Below are 21811 nucleotides of genomic sequence, written 5' to 3' on the forward strand. Positions count from 1 at the left end.
AGTTCTCTGGCTTATTTAACCTCTAACATGTTGGTGGTACCCCGTGCCAGTTTGCATATGATGTATCTCCATTGCAGCCTCGGGTCCACATGGAGGCAGTACTCCCATTCGATGCAACAGTAGATTCCATTCTTCCTTTTTGTTTCTAGGGAACTAGGATTGTAAGCAGAGAAGTGACAGCTAAACCTGGCAGTACCCTTTTTGGAGGGCCCTCCTTGTCAGTACCCTGCAACAGATGCTTCAGTTCTGGCTTGGGGTGTATTCATGCAGGAATGAAACACATCACTATGAAAGAAATGTTGGCAATGATTCAGACTCTGAAAGCAATTCAGTCTGATATGGAATGGGGTGGGGGTCCTACCAGTAGTTACAAATGCAACTGTAATGTTGTACAACAACATATAGGGTGTGACCACATCCTACTCACTTTGCAGGTTGGTAATGACTTCTTGAGACCTGACCCTAAGGTGAAAGATGTCACACAAGGCAGTGTGCATGCCAACCCAGGAGAATACAGTGGCAGAGCAGCTACACATATCAAAGGCAGACCCTCCAAAGGAATGCTACAAAGTGAGGTCTTCCTTCAGTTAAATGATGGGGTGTACTTTAGACAGACTTGTTTGCTTCTCCAAATAATAAGCAACTAAAACCCTTTGCTCAAGAGCACCTTGCAAGTGGAAGTCTTTCTGTACATAATCCTTCACACCCCCTTACTTCCCAGCATGATCCAAAAAGTGAGGCAGTACAGACCAAAAATATTACCAACAACATCTTTTTGGCCCAGGCAGCATTGGTTTTCTCGCTCTTTCTCTCTGGAAATCTCCAGTAGGAAACTTCAGCTGTTTTCTATGACAGTGGACCTATGTACACAGAATAAAGGGTATCTTGTAAACCCCAGTCTGGAGACAGTGCAGTTCACAGCTTAAACTAAGAATCCTTATGATCTATTAAAAGATGCCTCTATGACTCTCAGTTGCTCATAAACCCTCCAAAACATAAATTAGTTCCATCTACCCCCAAGCTGTTCTCTCACCAGAAGAATCTTTTCAATATAACCTCTTCAAACTGTACCAAAATTCAACTAGTAACCCACAAAAAACTTCCAGGGATTATAACTGATAATGTGCCATCTATAAGATGAAGCCATACTTTACAGATGACACTAGAGAAACCATTGCCACAACTTACCTACTCCCAACCCTTCTACCAGTTCTCCCATATTTATAAATCTGCAAGCCTCCTAATAGAACTTACTTGAACAATGCTGCAATAAAATGGCAACATTTTCTGCTAATATCCCATACAGAACACACCACTGCTTATCTCTAAAACAACTTCACTGACAAATGGAAAAATACCCCAAGCCTTCTGTCACAACACACAACCTAATCTACTGTTCAGATAAAGGCCCCAGCATCAACAACATAATTCATTACTGCTCTACCAGTAGAACCCTTTACTTCTATTACTAATCACAGACTTGAATAACTCTGCAGGAGACTCTCCTATGTATCCTGAATCTGGAACTCCACCCCACACGCCACAAAAAAACTCATAACTTAAAAAAAAAATCTTAAAATGTTGGAAACATGTTCATGCCATTCACCAGGGTAATAAATATCAGATCTCCTCAATACCCACTACACTTCATACTTCAAATGCCATAAATATTCCAACCGCACCTAATATTACTTAACATTCTTTAAGCTACCAAGAAGAGATGTTTCAAAAAAAAGAATTTAGAGGGCAGATCATGTAGGGAAAACCTGAGATTTTCTGCTGTACCAGTGAATCTGGAAGGAATGCAGTGTATTAATTTTGTGAAAGCACAAATAAGCAACTGGACTAGTATTTAACAGCAGGAGTTAATTGAAAGGGCAGATTGTGTGTATGCTCCAAACTTGGCCATGACAAAGCAATGTAGATATGTAATAGTAAGGATACAAACCTGCCAGCAGAAGGAATTGATTCTGACAAAACTGTGGCAGGAGGACAAAGTACTAAAACCTTGAGACAGTATAGTGTGTGTGGAAAATGTTTACTTACTGTTCACCAGACAGAAGAGGAGTAAATGTATTCCACTAATCAGGGAATGTTGAGAAGCAATCATGAGATTCAAACTGCTATACCCAGCGATCTTCAGAATATTCTTTCGTGGTGGGACAAAATATTTTTTGATGCAGAACATGCTGAGGAGGAAATACAAAAGTTTATCCAACAAAAAATTACCTGTGAAACAGAAGGAGATTCTGCTTCTTGTTCTTCTGATAATAGACCACAGAGAAAGTGTGGCCGTGAAACCTTTTCCAATGTTTCAACAGAAAATGCTTGAGCGAGACAGAGAGGAAACACACAAGGGTTGACTATAAGAACCAAGAGTATATTGAAAATGAAGCAGAGACTGGATTTGGAAGATGGAGATAAACAGGAATAACACCAGCAACTCAAACTAACATGTGGGATTACAAAGCATGAATTATATTTGTGAAATATGACATAACAAGAAAAACCTGGATATAGTGGATTTTTTTTACTTTGTTCAAGTTGTATGCGACTCTAAAGCATATGCCCTCCATGTCATTGTCTAAAGAACACTTAGGAGAGGGGGAGAGGAGGGAGAGAGTTAACTGTTAAGTAAAACAAAATGTTGTTCTTAATTGCATTATTTTTATAATGTATGATATAATCTGCATGCTATAAAGTTTTCTCATTTTCAAGTGTAATGGGAATACTAAAGTAAACAGATGCCTGTGCTTGGAAAGTGGATGCTCTGTCTTTCAGTTGGACAAACCTTCATGTGTACTACTGGACAAGGGTCTGTCCTTCTTCCATTTCATTTCATTTAAGCTGCATGCATCAATCTCAGCTCACTGATTGTGACACCATTATATTTTTGCATCCTTTGTTTCAACAGTTTTAGAGGAGGAAAAAATAAGACCCCCCCGTAGAGCTCCTACTCACTTGGAGTTCAGTGCATCTCTAAGCATTATCACCTTCCTATATCTACTCTAAGTCTAGGGGGCTGGTTTTGCCAGCACTTTTTTGCAAGGCATGTTGTCAGCTCCTGCTTCTTTATGATTTGCCAGCCTCCTTACCTCTTATGGGTAGGTACAAAACTGTACTTTTTTTTCCTTCTCTTTCTCCTTGTTCAATTTTAAGAAACGTAGGCACTGCAGTGTAAAAAAAAAAGTCTGGTTAAAAGAGCACGATACAAGAAAACATTGTGTTTTTATCAGTCTTGCATATGGGAATGACTTCATTAAGGTCCATGGCTTGATCTAGTAACACGTTTTAAGAGAAAGCAAATAAACAAAAACAAAAAAAACACTGAATATAATAAAGCTTTCCTCTAGCAAATAAATGCTTGTAGAAGTAAAACTCTGTTTTTTGTATCTCCATGGAGACAGTCTGATAAAGAGCATTAAAAACAGAATACTACTTTCTTTCAGTGGCTAGGAGATATTTTCTGAAACCATTCAAGTGTTTTCCCAATCTGGGAGAGAAATACAGATAAGGCAAAACCAGACAGCACTTAGTAGAAGCACAAGGCTATACCATGCGTCTTAGTATGGATAACCTTCCTTTTAGGTTAACCCAAGTTTGAGTGTGGCTGTCAGTTTGGGACAACTGTTTCTTTTAGGAGATTAAAACTTCAATATTTGAAAATAAACATAGTTTTGTTAGAATTAAGTTAATAGGTTTTAGGGGTGGTATTGGAGGTGTATTTGTTTTTTGTTCGAGGGCTTTCAGTAAAACAAAGTTTTGTAAGATGTGACATAGGCTGAAATTGATATGACAACTAATGGCTGTACAAAAGATTAACCTGCCAAACAGTATATAATATATATGTAACACAAATGCAAAAAGCAGTTACACACAAAAGGCGAGAATAATTGCTTTTTAACATGATGCTTTCTATATTATCTTTAAATGTAAGTAGTCTCACAGATATCTACAAAAAAGAAAGAGCAGTGAGTAATATTAAAACATGTAAATTACAAATAGCTATGCTACAGGAGACACATTTGAAAATAACATATGAATTTGATAAAGGTTTTTAGGATGGTTATTCAGCAGAATACCTGGGCCAAAGGAAAACAAGAGGACTTGCATTAATTACAAGAGGAGCTCCAGTAGTGAGAGAAGAGGATAAGAAAGATAATAGGTTTGTAGTACTAAGGGACTACTATCAAGGGAGGAGCATTACACTGGCGTGCATTTATATTCCACCTAAAACTACTATACTAAGAAAATTCTGGAAGAAATAATCTGCTTTCAGCAGGGAATTTTACTTGTAGGTGGGGACCGGAATTTGATTTACAGCAGTGAAGATGTGTTTGGGGGACCCCAGAAGGGAAAATATAACAAAGGAGGGTAGATTTTTTGAAGAAAACTATGAAGTTATTTGGCACAGAAGATGTGAATTCAATAGTAGGAGCTAGGCGTAAATTATTATTCACCAAGATACAAAAACTGGACTAGCCTAGATAGAATTTACATTTCACAGGAACATGTTCATTAACTGAAAGTTTTGATACACATCCATTAACTATTTCAGATCATGTACCAGTAATAACTAAAATAAAAAGCAGGGTAATGAAATAAAAATGAGATACTGGTGCTTTCTCACCTATCTGTTAAGAGGAATTTAAAGAATGGATAGTGAGCATTATTCAGGAGTTATTAGAGAAGAATTTCTTCTGAAAATATAGCTGGGGAATGGGATAAAATTAAAGTGGTGTTTAAAAATAGGGTGGAAATAAGAGAGAGATGTGGTTAAAAAGTAATGAGAATTATTTAGAGGGACTGGCAAATGTTAATATATGGTAGAATTGGTGTAACTAAGCAAATCCTTTTTTTGAGCTATGATATGGAACTGTCTAGACATAGTAAGGCCTTGCTGAGTCTAATTATTGTGGCTGACAAAAAAGCAATTACTAGAAAATGGAAATCAAAGTCTAAACCAACTGTTCTAGAAGTAATGGATATAGTAACTGAGATGGCAATTTGGGTACTTTAGAAAAGGGTAGGAGCAAATTACATAGAAAAAAAATGGGAATTGTGGGGGACAATACATGCAGAGGAGGAATGAAGTTTAAAAGAAGGTAAGATTTGAATGAGCTATGTAATGTCTGACATCAACTGGACAGATAAGTGATGTATAATGTTTGCAGTTAAATTATGTCAATACGGTTTGTGATGTATACTGTTTGCAACTAAAATTATGTCAATATGGTATGTTTTCATTTATATAAATTTATGATTGCCTATGTCATACATGATAATTTACTAAATATATTTCTTGTTTAAAAATGTTTTGATGTATATTTGCAATTAAAATTGTCAGTATAGTTTGTTTTCATTTATACAAATGTATGATTGCCAATTTAATAAAGATGTTTCTAGTTAAAAAAAAATTCTTTAGTTGCCCTCTTTTAGTTCACCCACCCCTCCCATACCTTTTGTTTAAACCCCTCCATTAAGCTATCTCTTCCAATAGGTTCTTCTGTCTTTCATCTCAGTATAGCTGCATCTTTTTACTGCCATTTTTCTGTACTTCACCATCTACTACTTATCATTCCTCTGTACCTTTAAGTTACTCCTTGCATCCCTCTTGCCACATCTTTACCAAAGATATTACTCATATAACAATTGTTGGAGTGTATAGACCACCAAAGTCAAGTGCGGATGACCTAGAGGAATTCATATATTTCTTGCATGAAACACAGGAGGGAAGAATAATATTAGCTGGGGACTTAAATTTACCAGAAACAGACTGGAATAATATTGATTCAACAACGTCGGTAAAGAAATTATCCACAGAGTATGTTCAGGAACAACAAATGCTTTAGATTGTAAAACAACATACCAGGGGACAGAATATGCTAGATATTTGTGTTCCCAAAGAAATTACTGTAACTTCAAGTCAAGTTTTACCACCGTTGATATGCAGTGATCATGGGGTTAAGATTAATTTGTTACGAGAAAATTCTGTCAAACTGAAATCTAAGCCAATGCACAGAACGTTAATTACAGATTATAGGGAAGCAAAACAGTGACTGTATAAAACTAACTGGAGTGAGGTGTTCAGTGGAAAAACTGCAGATGGAATGTGGAAAGTTTTGAAAGAGAAATGGAGTGCAAAAAGTCAAAAAAATGTTTAACATAAGGAGCTAGGCACGCAACATCAGGGGGGAATATTTCATAAGAACAAGATACCGGATTAAGGTGAGAGACAAAAAATATAAGAAATGGAAGAGGTCGAACTACACCTCTGAAAACTGAAATAAGCTGGGCAAACAGATTAAGCAGAGTGTTAGACAAGATCAAGAAAAATTTGAAGAAATTTTGTGTAAAAGATATTGAACATAATAGGAAACCTTTTTTATAGGTACACAAGATGTGTAAGGAGAAAAGATACACAAATTGATAAACTGTGTGCAGATTCTAAAATTTATTCTCAGACAACAGATTATAGATATTTTTACAAAATCTTATGCAAAACAGTTTGGCTCCACAAAAGGCGGGGTAGTAAGTTGCCCTAGTGACATCCAGGTAACCCCAGATACTGGAATCAAATTAGATTATATTGAAAATGAACTGTGCAAACTGGATCCAAACTAAGTGCATTGAGGAGATGGAATAAGTAACAATGGCCTGAGAACATCTCAGCAAGAACTTACACTACCATTGTATCTATTATTCACTAGGTCATATTATATGGGGAGATTCCTCAAGATTGGAGACATGCACTTATTAAACCTGCCTTTAAGGGAAAGGGGAGTAGGACAAACCCAGAATCATATAGACCCTTAAGTCTACTTTCATGTTGTGGAAAAATACTGGAGAAGTTATTGGCAGAACTGGATAGGTTGGGACTTGAAACCATATATCAGCATGCATATGTTGAAAATAGATCTATTACCACCTGTAACATGATGTTCTATAACAATATAATAGCTATGAATGAAAAATTGTGATGTGATTTTATATAGATTTAACCAGCATTTGAGAGGGTGATGCACAAAGTACTGATCAATAAATTAGTACCACTAGATATTGATGTACTGTTGATAAGATGGATAGCTGCATGGCTTACAAATAGGACATGGCAAGTATCGCACACCAACTGGACAGGTGAAATCCTTGGTTACAGTCAAGGTCTTCTACAGGGCTCTGTCCTAGGCCCTTACTTGTTTAGATTGTATCTTTCAGACCTTACTTTTTCATCTGAGGTGTTCTACAGTCTATATGCTGACTACCTGAAATTTGGTATACTGATTACAAGTGTTACAGATAAGGCATGCTTGCAAAATAATTTCACTAAATTGACCATTTGGGCACGGAGAAGAATAGGTTGATAAATGCATCAAAAACTAAGCATATGAGATTTGGGAGACATAAACTGAAAGGTGAATATTTAATACAGCACACAGTGAAACTGTAGACTCATTTAAGGACATGGGTAGATTCAGCTATGAGTTTTTCTAATCGTATCAACCAGTTGGCTAAATATAACTATAGTTTTTTTAAAATATTTATAAAGTCTCGGAAATCAAACATAATGAAGCCATTGTTTACATTAGACCCAAACTTGAGTATGGAATAACAATATGGAAACCCTATAGGAAAACAAGCATGAATAAACTGGAAAGAGTACAGCGGAAATGTAGTAAGGGCATCCATGGATGTGAAAATTTAAGTTATGAAACATTAAAATATCTGAACTTGTACAGCGTCTTACAGATATTTAAGAGGAGATCTTATTCAGGTATACAGGGCATTTAGGGACAATTACCTCTGGGAATGTTTGGGGTTATCAAAATGTACTAGAGAATCATCAGATAACCTATGTAGAAGATTCTATAGGAATGAGAAGTGTACTAATTTGTTCACTGACAAGAGTAGCTTATGCTTGGAACAGAGTACCAAATTACATTAAAGTAAGTACTAGTTTAGATATTTTTAAGAACAGCCTGGACATTTATTATGGGAACAAGTGTTTGGTATATTGGCAAGCTAGAAGGGCATTAATGCCCGTGCTTGAAACATTTGTATATATGTATGCATCTATGAATGATGCATACAAGACAAAACCTAAAAATGAATGTTAATAATGGACACTGTACTATAGTTGCTCTGTTTATTTGCTGTTGATTGCTCACACCTCACTTTTTCTCTCGTTGCTGATTTTAGGCCTCTTGCATTTTTGTGTACTGAAAATCTTATACTTGGCTATTTTTAATGTTCAAGGTATTTTACTTGTCTCAGTTTAATAGTTAGGGCCCATTGGTGTAACATGTATATTTTGTTTTCTAACCATTAACTGACAGTTTTTATTAGATATATACTCCTCTTTCTTACTGTATTGTTTTATAAAATTAATGTATGGTATGTAGTGTGGACTTTTTCTCTCCAGGCCTTGGCTGAAGGGCCTTCCTGCCCAGTCAGATTATCCTGGTAAGCAAATGCTAATAAACAAATTATACATAGGACATTGTTTTATATTAAGAAGGTGAGAGAGCCTGCCACTCAGAAATCCTATATGTTTAAATGGAAGAGATTTTTGAACTGGTGCCAATCAAGACAGAACCCCATCACTGCACCATTGATCCTGATCCTTCACTATCTTAGCTTTTTTTTTTTTACAGGTTTCGCATGGACTTTACAGCTAGGATCCACCAGTGGCTTCTCTTAGGGCAGTGAAGCAGTTACTTAAAGAAGTGCTACATTGAAGATCACCCAAAAAGAGGGTCGCAACCCACTAAGATTTCAATTTTTTCTTCAGTAGGTCTTCCTGTTGAAATGTTGGCACACAAAATACTGAGTGCCAAAAAAAAGACCAAAATCATAGGAGAAGAGTGAAACTCGAAAATCTCTTCTCCTTAAAACTTCTTTTCTGCAAGGTGGTCAAACACCCCCTGCACCTCCATATAGTGGCAAGCCCACCACCACTACTCAAACTTATGTATATCAACTCTGAGATTGACATACCTCAGAGAAAAGGGAATATTCTGTGAAATGGCATCTCAGACTTATTAAATGCAAGTCCAGTCTTTCGGCCATTTAGTCTCTACATTTTGGGACTCAGTCTAGCAGGTCCTGACATTTCAAATGGTTGCCTTCTAAACGCTTTTTCAAGTTCCTTTTACACCAGAAGCCACAACTCGCAAGAAGTGCCTGACATGGCTTGTTGTCATCTCAGCCAGCCAAGTATTTGAACTCTAGGCACTATTGTGCAAGGAATCCTTTCTGTTCTTTCACAGCGATAGGTTGAGCATAAGAACTAATCCCTAATGGTTAAAGTTGTGACTGAGTTCTTTTTAATCAGACTGCCCAGTTACCTGTGCTTTTTCCTAATCCACAAAACAAAGGGGAAAGAATTTTACATTTCTTAGATGTGTATAGATAGGATACTATCCACACAGGGTAAAGAGTACCAGAAAAAAAATCTAGCCAGTTCTTAACAGTGGGGTTGAGGCAGTTTTGAAATGGATTATATTTAAATGCCAAGCACATTGTATATAGTTTTGCTACTCCTGAAATTTACAGTCAAGTGTCACAGTACCAGGGCCACTGTTACAGTTATGGCATGTTTTAAGGGGAATAACTACCCATGCCATTCTGGAAGCACCCACATAGACATCTATTCACACATTCCCAGAACTTAGTCTTACCATTGACTCCAGGGCCAGAGAAGGGTTTGCTGCAGCCATTGTAGACGGCATGTTACAAACCAGTTCCTGTTTTCGGACCACTCCCCTCCCATCGTCCTGAAACTCAGGGAATCACCCCAGTATCTGACTACTGTTATAATGATCTAACAAGAAACATAGTGTATTTTCTAGAAAGTTAACATAATAGTTGATGTTTGAGAAGATCACTGTTACAGTACTACATATCTCCCACCATCTCATGTGGTATGGCATCCCCTTCCTCCTGTGTTATGGGCATTCTGAGTTGGCTGGGGGTATCTTATACATTTACCTTCTCCCTTTGTTTAGGGCATTGGATCTGCTCAACTTTAGGTAGTTATTTAGGGAGGCTAGTTACTTTTGTCTCTCTCTCTCCTTCCTTAGCAGGTTGGGACCTTATTTCCCTTTGCATTTGCTTTCTGTAGCCCTCCCTTGGCTGTACTAGGTTTTATGATTTCCTGTCAGGCTTTGTATGTTACATTACTAAATAAATCTTGGTTATTGACTAGAGTATCTATGGTATTACATTGGGATGAATTGACTAGGCTTGAAATGACCTTGGGGTCGATAGCCTAGTAACCTCCCATGATCATATGACATAGAAGCTTATCACTTTACAGACTAGCTACTAATATCTTTTGAGTTACTATTAATAACTTATTAGACATTGCATTACAGTACTTAAATTATTCACTGTACTGCTTTTGCACATTGTTTCTGTATACTGTTAATTGCATTGTCAGTGTAGCTCTCATGTTTCAGTTTATTTATGCCTCTATACTGAGACTGGCATTTGGCTCAAGTTGTAGCTGAATAAGTCCTTGGACCAGTCCATCCACCTTGTTAAAACATGAATAAATGAATAAAAGGCTTCTCTTTATTCCTTGTGTTCAAGAAGACTCTAACATCACAAAGGCAGACACCGACCGGCTTTATACTGGGAGTTTTCTTTCATCCAATGGGAGAATAGCTCTGGAAGCTGAGCCCGATGCATGAGGATGGGATGCCTATGGCCATCTTCCAGTAGCCATAATTGCTGCAATAGTGATCTCCTCAAACATCAACTGTTATGCTAACTTCCTACACAATTATTTCTATACACCCAGTAAAACCTTTGTGTGACCTCTGCATACATTGTTAGTAGCACACACTTCATCTTGGACCTGTCCATCTCTTTCAAGTGTCTGAATATGCTGCAAGTGATTAAGGACATTAAGGCATATGATGTAAACATTAAAGGACAGCCTAGTTTTCACTGCATTTAACTTGTGCAGATTTGTAACTCACTAATTAGAAGAATTGTTCATTTATTTTGCCTGGTTGTGGTTTTAATAGTTGGACAGTTACTGATGAGACCAAGATGATGACTTAATTTTTGCATGGCTTTCTTTGTTTTTGGTAATGACTTATCCCTGGAATTATTTGGTATTTGTCTTGACAGATGTAACCCTGAGTGCTTTGAATGACTCCTATGAAAACAGAGAACTTGCAGATATCAAAGGACTAGAAGATTTTGCATCCAATAAGCTCAACTTTGATCAGGGTAACACTGCAGTTTCGTTACTTATTGCATTTTTAATTAATATTGTCTATGTAGATGAACATGTGTGAAAGTTTTTCGTGACTGTTTCTTTAAAGAAAAACAGTTTGTCAAAGCTGACAAACTGAGTGAATATCACAAGTAATGGTAGTGAAAAATAGTAATAACTGCACAGAAAGTGTAAGCTAGCAAGTTGCAATGCGGTATCAGATTGTAATATCAAACTTCCTCTTAAACAAAAGAACTGCAGTTTCAAATGCTTCCCTTTTAGTTGAGCTGTGATATTCTGCGATGCAGGTTTACATCCTGTTTTTGTATATACCCTGACATGCAGATGACTTGTTTGCGGATATATAGATAGGTAGTGTGTACATATGTTATATTATTATTACAGGAGTATGGCTTCTGAAATGGAGTCTACCTTGCTACATTTATTAAATCTTTGCAAAGGCATAGTTTTCAGCAGGATTGGTTCTTAAAAAAATATATATGAACTGCAACGTTTGTGGTGTTTAAGTAGGTAGTAGCTATATAAGGGTGCATAAAATACAGAGCTGGGTATTTTGCATATATAACTGATTTTGGTACTTAAGGGTTTCCCTATATATATATATATATATATATATATATATATATTTCCATACTTTTGACAGCAGAAGAATACTTTTACTATCCACCATATCTATCATCCTACAGACCCTGAAAATAGGAACAAAGGCCCTTTTATTGGCCATTTTGGGCTAATTTCTATCTCTTTCATTTCCCTGCTATAAATACCATATTTTCCTGGTTTTGTGCTCTTGGCAGCGCTGGTTAGCTGGGGTAAAACTATCCCCGGCTTCACAAAGTCTTCTCTTCAATTTTTCCCTTGGAAGTAGACAAACTTTCAACTTAAGCACTCAAACCACTCATTTCTCAGCCTGGCACTTACTCAAAACTTATAGCGAGCACTTATAAACCCTAGCAGTAGACCCTCCTGTACTGTACAGAAGGACAAAGCTCTCTATTTGACCTTACCAGCCATCCAGTAATAGTTTACTGTACCTATCCAGGCATGTCCAAAGGGCAGTGTCAGGTGTACTCTCCAGTCCAACTGGTGAATCTGGGCATTTTGAGGCAATGTTACAACTGCCTCATGTACACAGACAAAAACCCCCTCCTCCTACCACCAAACACTAATACATGCGAGAGATGCAATTATACGGCCAAACTGGAGGCTAAGCTCTCTTAACCCAAGACTGGATCAGACAGTCAAGAGGAGAAGGGAAATACTTTCATCACACCACCAGTCTCACATAAACCCATTAAAACAGCACTGGAAAAAAACACATAAATACATGAAAACATAATTGGATGCTCTAAATAAAAATCTGCAAAACCAACAGAGACCTCCAAAGCAAACATCCAAGCAACCTCCACCCCCCCAACACAAACCATGAAGCACATACTTCACAAAACCAGTGTGCCATGCAATCACAGCCCTTGAGGCAAAATAACATACCCAACATACTAGTAATAGGTGACTCTATAGTCAGGCACACTGACGTCCCACTCACTAGGCTGAATAAGGAGATGATTACTGTCAGCTGCCTGTCAGGTGCCAGGATTCACCACATAACACAAGCACTCAGGTCACTACAGAACAAGTACAAATATGACTGTCATTGTCCACGTTGTTGTGAATGACCTGAGCCATACCTCTTTGGACTACATGAAAAGTGACATGGAAGAGCTCTCTGATCACATAGCCCAGGCCGGTATGAACCTGACCCCGAGTAGCATCCTGCCCTCACCAAGAATGATATCACGGTACAAAGAAAAAATTCTCAATTTCAACAATTGGCTAAGTTTCTGGTGTCATTCAAAGGGGATCCAGTGTCTGTCCGCCTGGGATGACATGCTCGACAAGCCACACTGCTTCGCTAGAGACGGTTTGCACCTGTCACCCTTAGGCTTTTGAATACTGGCCAAGGCTCTTGGCACACCCATAGTGCCTTTTTTAGGCAAAGCTCAAAGGACAAACCCACCGCCGTAACTAGCACAAGTAACAAAAAACTGAGGGTAATGCTACTCAGTGCCAGAAGTCTGAACTTCAAAATGCACGCACTCTAGGCACTCCTCAGTATGGAGAAAATCGATATATGTGCAGTAACAGAAACTTGGTTTAAGGCTCCAGAGAGCACCCCAGCACTACCAGGCTATATCTCATACCATACATTTCGGCCACAGAACCCAAACCGAAATACAAAAGGCGGGGGCGTATCCATATTCATCAAGGATACCCACACCTCCAGGTTAGTGGCATAGCACGATGCTTCAGAGATCATCCACATGCAACTAACAATGGGCAAAACTGGAATTCAAATTGTAGCTTGCTACAAATCACCCACCATGTCCCAGGATCCCCATTCCACATTTCTGGAAACACTGGGAAACATAAAGGTCCCATCAAACACCCTAATATTGGGTGATTTCAATTATCCAAACATTAACTGGGAGAACTACTCAAGTACCAACTCCCTTGCCCAACATTTCCTAGAATTTATAAACTCAAGTGCCCTGGTTTAACTGGTCAACACTCCCACCAGAGGTGACAACATATTGGACCTGGTCATCCCCAACATGGGTGACCAGTGTTCCACACCGGAGGTCAACCCCTCACTGGTTAGATCTGACCATAAACAAATCAGTTTCAATATCCACATTCCGCCCCCAGCCCCGGACAAGAAAACCACCGTGAAAAACATTTCAAAAGCAAACTTCACGTTACTTAAGACCGAAGTGGAAAGTTTCAAAAGCCCCCATCCTGAAGGATAACACTGTCCAAGCTGCAAAATCCTTTACTAATGCATTCTACGGGCACCTACAAGAATGTGTGGATCATGCCATCCCAAACAAAACCAAGACTCACTCCTCCAAGAAAAGGAAAGCAGTCTGGTGGACTCCTGCCATAAACAATCTACACAATAGAAGGAGGAAACTAGTACAGAAAAGAGAAAATTCCAAGAAGGGAAGACATCCCTGATCAGTATCAGCAAGAAACTACGATCCCTCATAAAATCATCTAAGGCAAGCTTTGAAAGAAAAATTGCCAAGGACTCCAAAGATAACCACAAGGCATTCTTTAGCTATGTCAATAATCTAAGTGGCAATGCTCATATCTGCTCGGAGTTAGTGCAGAATGGCACAAAATACACTGAACCAACTAATATCGCCAATATCTTGGCAGACAAGTTCAGCGCAAACTTCACCCCCAAGAGGAACCATAACCATACTTGAAGAATGTAGAGTCCCTGAAATCACAGACACTCAGGTTAAAACAGCCCTCTCCAAAGCCAAAAACACAGCATCAATGGGACCGGACAGTGTCCCAGGCTGCGTCCTACACGAGCTCAAAGACGAACTAACCCCTCACCTAAACATATTGTTCAAACTCGGCCTCTCCACAGGCTGCGTACCCATAGAATGGCGCACAGCAGCGGTTATTCCACTTCACAAAGGTGGAGCCACAACAGATCCCTGGAACTATCGCCCTATAAGCCTGACTAGCTTGGTCTGCAAGGCTATAGAGCACATCATCATGGAACTCATTAACAGAGACATTGGGAACCTCCAAACACTGGACCCAACCCAGTTTGCCTATGTTAAGGGCAGATCATGCCTTCTAAACCTGGTGGACTTCTTTGAGACAGTTACCAAGGCTATAGATGACGGAAAAGTGGTACACACAGCCTACCTAGACCTCGCAAAGGTCTTCGACACCATTCCCCTTTCTGGTATTATAGACAAGCTCACCAGCCTGAACATAAACCCCTACGTCACAAGATGGGTTGCCAACTGGCTCATGGACAGAACCCACATGGTGAGAGTTGCAGTAGCTAGGTCCGACTCTAAATCGAGTTCCCCAGGGCTCAGTCCTAGGACCCCTCCTGTTTGGCATATACTTCTCAGAGGTACAGGCAAGCACAGGAGGACTATGGCTGACCAAGTTTGCAGACGACTGCAAACTAGGGGCTATAATTTTGACTCTCTGGCTGACACAGACATCCTCCAAAAGGGTCTCACGGAGATGGATACCTGGTGTCAAAACCATGGCCTCAAGCTAAATGCCAAAAAGTGCATTGTCATCCCCATTGGAAAAAACAAAGTACCCACAAACTACCACATAGGTGGTAGTCCCCTAAATACGGAAGATGTAATAAGGGATCTGGGGACCCAAGTAGACAGTAATCTCACCTTTGATAATCACATTGCCAAAGTGGTTAGAAAATCCTTCTACGTGGCCCACCTAATCACAAAAGGGTTAACATCCAGATCAAAAGAGGTCATTGTGCCCCTCTACTCATCACTCATCAGACCCATCATAGAGTACAATGCCCCATTTGGGATGTACCTTACAAGACACCTGCAACAGCTGGAAAGACCACAGAACTACCTCACCAAGAGGATCACTGGCCTCAAACAGATGCCATATGCAGCTCGACTGAAGAAATTACAGCTGTACTTGGTTGCATACCACCTACTCGGAGGTGATCTCTGCCTGACATACAAGGCCATGTCCAACCCAGAATTGATGGACATGCTCCACCTAAAGAAAACCTTATCCTAGCGAGCCACACACTCTCTGGGGATCTCAACCTCACCACAACAATAAGTAGGACGTGCTGGAGGGATAGATTCCTGTCCCAGATACTTCCCATGCTTTGGAACAAGATCCCAATCTATATTAGGCAGAGCTCCTTGCTAACACTCTTCAAAAGAAATTTTGACGAGTGGATGGGAAACAGTTTACCTCGGGGATCACTTCAGTGGCACAGGGAACTAATCTAAGGGGGCGGCGAAAGCCGACACATTCTGGCTAGGCTTATAAATGCCTTCGGGCAGATAGCCTAGTACCTACCTATGAAAAATAGGGACAGACAGCTGAAAATGTGTACATCTAATTAGCATAAAATTTGAATACCAAATATCACATAACTGTTCTCGCTTCCAGTAAGAATGTGGGGTATTACTTAGAAAGCATACTAAAAAACAGTGTGACAAAAATAATGGAAAAATATCAGACAGTGTAAAATATGAAGATTTTTAATTAACTGTATTGCAAAACTCAGAAAATTGTGTGAAGGGGTAAACCTAGCCTGAAAATAGGGACATGCCTCCAAAAATAGGGACATCCTGTACAAGGATAAGTCAGGCCTGAAAACAGGAATGTTCTCCACAACAGGGATAGTTGAGAGATCTGCTATCCACCTACTCTGATTATTGTATGTAGCCCTCTAAAGCTTCTCCTCCCTCTTGGAATTGTTTCTCTTAAGTATTTTACTTCGTAATGTATCACATATTGTAAAGGTTATTCTAGCCATCTACCACATTCTCTCTACTCCTTGTTTTCTTGTATTGCTCTGATACTGAGACTGACATTTGGCTTTTCAGGTGTTCTGATCTTACACTCTTTCCCATTCTTTTCATTTAGTCATTTTCACTGCATGATTTGTATTTAAGTACTTTTTGCAATGCTTTAGATACCACCTGCCACAGTTTGCACTGTTGTCTGCATATTGCCTAACTGTGTGCCACCATCACCATTCCCTCTGTGTGAATAAAACAACCCCTTCAAATCTGTGACGTCATATCTGTCTCTTTAGTGCTGCTCCAACATCTCAGTGATTTATCAAAAACACTTTGCCCCCTTGCTCTGTTCAAAACCAAAACCAGTACATTTCTTAACAAACCTCCTAGAACTTCATCATCCTTGCTTTCTGCTGTACTGGTATTATTGCCTCCAAAATGAGACAAAAAAATGATATTGTACTTTCAACTTTTTATAACGCTGCCTCCCTCTCACATTTCTATGTCATATGATATTGCCCCACATGTTCAGTTACACATCCAACATTCCTCCTCCTCTTGTTTTATGTTTTCTTAACCTTTTTTGAGTTGAGAACCATCTTTACAATACTTGCAAGGTAAGTTTTGCCTCCCCAGAAGATTTTGGTTTGCACACCATTATTTAGCAAAAAGGCTATGTAATTTCATGCTCCATTCTCTTTTTCCCTGATGGGATGTTTCTTCATACTCTTACCCATAATCTCTATATAACCTCACTTTTTCTCATTCACCTTGGCATATTTATTACTTCTGTTGAGTTCCTTTCTTCTCTGCCGACCATCTTGTCATCAGATCACACACACTCCCTGAAATACTTCTGTTATGGCTCATAACACACAACCCCCCACTTGTCCTCATTTTCCTTCTCTGTCCATTCCATCTGTATTATATACATTTCTCTTTCCACTCACTCTTCATATCTGGCAGCTTTCAAATCTTAGCCTTCTCTCCACCCTCGTTCTGTCCATACCATCTGTCAGACATTTCCGTTTGTACACACATTCGTCGGTCTAAATGCATCTTACCTCCTTTTCCATTAGAAGTTGCAGTCACGTGCTACTGTCCATCTTTCCTTTGAGTGCAGTCTGGAATACTGCTAACCCTATTCTTAGAAAGTCCCCAAGGTCTCATCCCCCTGTTTTAATCCCGTTAGACATGTATGCCTTTTCACAGGGATGATCCCAGTAGTACTTTTACTGGTGGAATGAAACACAGAATTACAGGCCCATTCAGCCTTTGATAGCTACAATTGTCTGTGTGACTATGCTAGTACAATGGTTTTCCCTCCTTCACTTATTTTCAAGCTTCATTGCAAAATACTTAGTTTTTGCTTGGCTTTTAATGAGACTTAATTCTCTCTTATTTCCATATATTCAAACTGTAGCCATTTTTGGGAAGGGTGATGCTTTAAACATGATTCTGAAAAAGACGTTAAACTGCTCTGCTATTGCCTCTAACATCCAGCTTTAGCAGTCAGTAACAACACAATTTTCTGAAGAAAGACTGAAACATTTTCTTGCTGCTTTTAGGCTTCCAGTCAAAGCCTCCATCACCATTATAGGCAACAATTGGACATAAAAGTGGTCTATGACAACAGATCGAATAGTAAAAAGATGGAACGACTGTAAGAATGAAAATGCCGTTCATAGAAATCCGTTTTCTGAGATCACGGTACAGTGAAAATTGGAAAATTTGCTGTTTCCTCACTATAATACAATCTTGGGAGTAGGTATATATATTTGGGGGGGGGGCACAGCCCCCACAAAACGGAATGTTCATCGTGCATACAGCTGCAGTCATAACAGATGGGTTATCCTGCCGTCAGACGGGTCCTCGGTCGGCCGAATTCCAAAGTCTAGGTCCGGCGTCTGTTGTCGTCGCTTCTTCCCTGACGTCAGTGTGGCAGGGGTATAAAAGAGGCAGCCAACGCCATTTTCTTCAGTCTTTCTTGCCGCGCGGTGCCTGAAGCAGAAGCAGTTCGCAAGTGCTGGTCGGCCAGCTCCTGAGATTTACGAAAGTATTTCAGCCGAAGTCTTCTTGAAAGCTAAGTACCCCGTTGGGGAAACTTTTCTTGCCTCAGATCGATGTCAGACAAAGTTAATAATTGCATTTCTTGTGGGAAGCAAGTACTGCATAAGGATTTCCACTCCTCCTGTATACCTTGCTTAGGCCCAGACCACGACGTCTAGGCCTGCCGTTTCTGTGCTAGATTCAATAAACGCACTATTAAGCGTTTGGTGGAGTTCGCCCTTCACTTTTTCAGCAAAAAATTTAATTATATTATGTCGTCGGATACTCTGACTCCAGTTTTGAGCAAAAAATGCAAAGATAAGGACCGACATACGCCGCACCACCTACTGAAACGACGCTAAGGCCGACTACCGGTTTTCCGGTACTCAGCGAGGTGCCTACTCAGCCCCTGACTACCGATGACAATGCATTACCGGTGTCTTCAGTACCCGAGGTCACAGGCTCCTCTGCCCCCATTCCTACTACAGATCCCGACGCCACTCCTGGCGGGGAAACTCAGAATTTAGACAGGCCTGCCATTTCTCAAGGGGTCTTCAGGCCTTCCTCCTTCTCTATTAAAGCCTTCACTAAATCTAAAGCAGCCATGAAAACCAAAAAACAGGTTCCTCAGACCCCCTCTCAAGGCACCATGCCTAAAAAACAGATGCTTAAAATGGCTGAGGATTTGATCAACCCCCCTCTGACAAAAGGCCCAGATTAGAGGAAGACTACCCTTCCTCAGATCAAGCTTCTATTACCTCAGAACTATCTGAGGACCAGAATTATGCCTATTCTCCATTCGAAGACACTGATGCAGAGGAGTCTATTCCCTCGGTGTCCCCCCCCCCCCCCGAGGACTTCTCTTTTGGGGAAACCCTGCGTACATTGAGGGAACACTTTCATTGGGAAGGCCAAGATTACTCAGATTCCAAGAAAAGGCTCAGGGAATTTCTTCTGCTCCCCCAGCATAGGCCTCTGGCTATCCCTCCTGTTTTAGATATATTGGATGATGTGTACACAGAAGCCAGCCTTAATCCAGATTCTTTGCCTCCAGCTCCTGTTAAACCAGACCGGTATTACCGGGTTCCTGATTCCCACCAGTTCCTATATAAAAGCCATACTGCTGACCCAGAACCAATTTCACAGGGTCCCAAGGGAATTAAGGCCTCTACTGCTAAAAACCCATTACCTACAGAGAGAGATTCCAGAGCTTTAGAAAGGTGGGGGGAAAAGGTGTACACCTCTGCCACTTCAACCATGAGGGCATTAAACTGTCAGTTCCATATGTTAAAGTATTAGCAGTTTTTGATATCTCAGCTGAAAAGCAAGATGACACAACCAGATTTAAGAGTTGCAGGATTTGTTGCATGGTGCAGAGCAAGTGGGTACACATACCTTGCAGTGTGGTTTTGATGCTTTAGAGGCCTTATGTAGAGCTGCTGTTGCGGGGTCTGTTATACGTAGGCATGCTTGGCTCAAAGAGCAAACCTTACCACATCATGTCAAAGCTAAATTATTAGATGCACCTCTTCAAAAAGATGTATTGTTTGGTGTTAAAGCTGAGGAGGTGCTAAAGAAAATGGAGGAAAAAGCGAAATCAATGCAAACAGTGAAAGATTTCCTGCAGGTACAGCCTCCACGTTTCAGCAGAAACTGGCCTTCAAAAAATTGGTCTTTTCCAGCCACGGGCAGACCTCAAAGGGGCAGATACAGGCGCCCAAGGGGTAGAGGGCAACCTCAAGGATCTTTCAGAGCTAGACAATGGCAAGCACCAACCCCAAGAGGTGGAGAAGATAGATCACAGTCTTTTAGAAAACAGACGCAATGACTTCCCCCTACACCTGCCAAGCAAAGCTTTAATGGCAGCATCTTTGGGCGGAAAACTGACATTATTCTCAAAAAATTGGCATATTGTTACAAAAGACAAATGGATTCTGGACATTATAGACAGAGGCTACAGGTTCCACTTTCACACCCTTCCAAAAATGAGAGGCATGCCAAACCTGCCACAAAATCAAAGGGCAGAGGCACAAAAACAAGTTTCAGCTCTCATGGACATGAAAGCAATTCAAGAGGTACCTGCAAAAGAACAAGGTCAAGGGTTTTATTCCAGACTATTCCTGGTACCAAGGAAAGACAAAGATTGGAGACTTATCTTAGACCTATCCATCCTAAACACATATCTACAGGTGCCAAAATTCAAGATGCTCACATTACAGCAGCTTCTTCCCATGCTGGGCAAGGAGTCTTGGCTGGTAACATTGGACCTCAAGGAGGCATACCTGCATGTCCCTATCAGACAAGATTGCAGAAGATACCTCAGATTTCTTTGCAGGTTCAACCCATTACCAATTCCCTGCATTGCCCTTTGGCTTATCTACTGTGCCCAGAGTGTTTACGAAATGCCTGGCATCAGTAATCACCTTCTGCAGACTACAAGGGATACAAATCTACCCATATCTGGATGACTGCCTGATCCAAGCGGACAGCAAGGACACATACTACTGTAGCACCTGGCGTTTGTAATGAAACTGTTGAACTTCCTGGGATACACAGTCAACAAAAAGAAATCAAAACTAATACCCTCTCAACAAATAATTTTCCTGGGTGCCAGCTTGGATACAACCACCCATATGGCCTACCTCATGCCAGACAAGCAAGGGCAACTATCTCAATACTTCAGAAAAATGGCAACTTACACCATGCTAACTGCAAGGAAAGTCCTGCAGGCTCTGGGATTCATGGCATCTTGCATCCTACTAATCCCATGTGCAAAGCTGCATATGAGGAAACTTCAGTGGTACCTGAAAAACCTATGGTCTCAACACAGCCACAGCTTGGAAACAATTATACCACTCATTCCATACCTTCAAAAGGAATTTTTGTGGTGGACTCAAGCTTGCCAAAGAAACACAGGTCTTCCTTTCTGTGTACCTCAAGCAACTCAAATCATCACAACAGACGCCTCAGACTACGCCTGGGGAGCACACATGACAGATCAGCGCATTCAGGGAAAATGGACCCGAAAAGAGAAGCACCTTCACATCAACCAAAAGGAAATGCTAGCCGTGCAAAAGGCTATTATGACCTTCAAAGACCTACTGCGTCCAGGCCAGCTATTGATAAGGACAGACAACACCACAGTGATGTGGTACATAAACAGGGGGGAACTCATTCA

General features: G+C 40.2%; 1 protein-coding gene across 4 annotated transcripts in view; it reads left to right on the forward strand.

Annotated features, from left to right (window-relative positions):
• CCHR7.PART0H17orf49 (chromosome chr7.part0 C17orf49 homolog) overlaps nucleotides 1–21811 on the forward strand; it is a 623656-nt gene that overhangs the window by 528240 nt on the left and 73605 nt on the right. For 3 of the 4 annotated variants that reach the window (XM_044077152.1, XM_044077153.1, XM_044077151.1), the window contains one exon: nucleotides 11137–11238. The exons of the other annotated variant lie outside the window; for it this stretch is intronic. In XM_044077152.1, coding sequence (XP_043933087.1) covers nucleotides 11137–11238 — 102 coding nt within the window. The remainder of the gene's footprint in view (nucleotides 1–11136; nucleotides 11239–21811) is intronic. 4 annotated transcript variants of the gene reach the window in all.

Source organism: Protopterus annectens, chromosome 7.part0 (assembly GCF_019279795.1).
Source record: "Protopterus annectens isolate FY-2018-M chromosome 7.part0, PAN1.0, whole genome shotgun sequence".
NCBI lineage: Eukaryota > Metazoa > Chordata > Ceratodontiformes > Protopteridae > Protopterus > Protopterus annectens.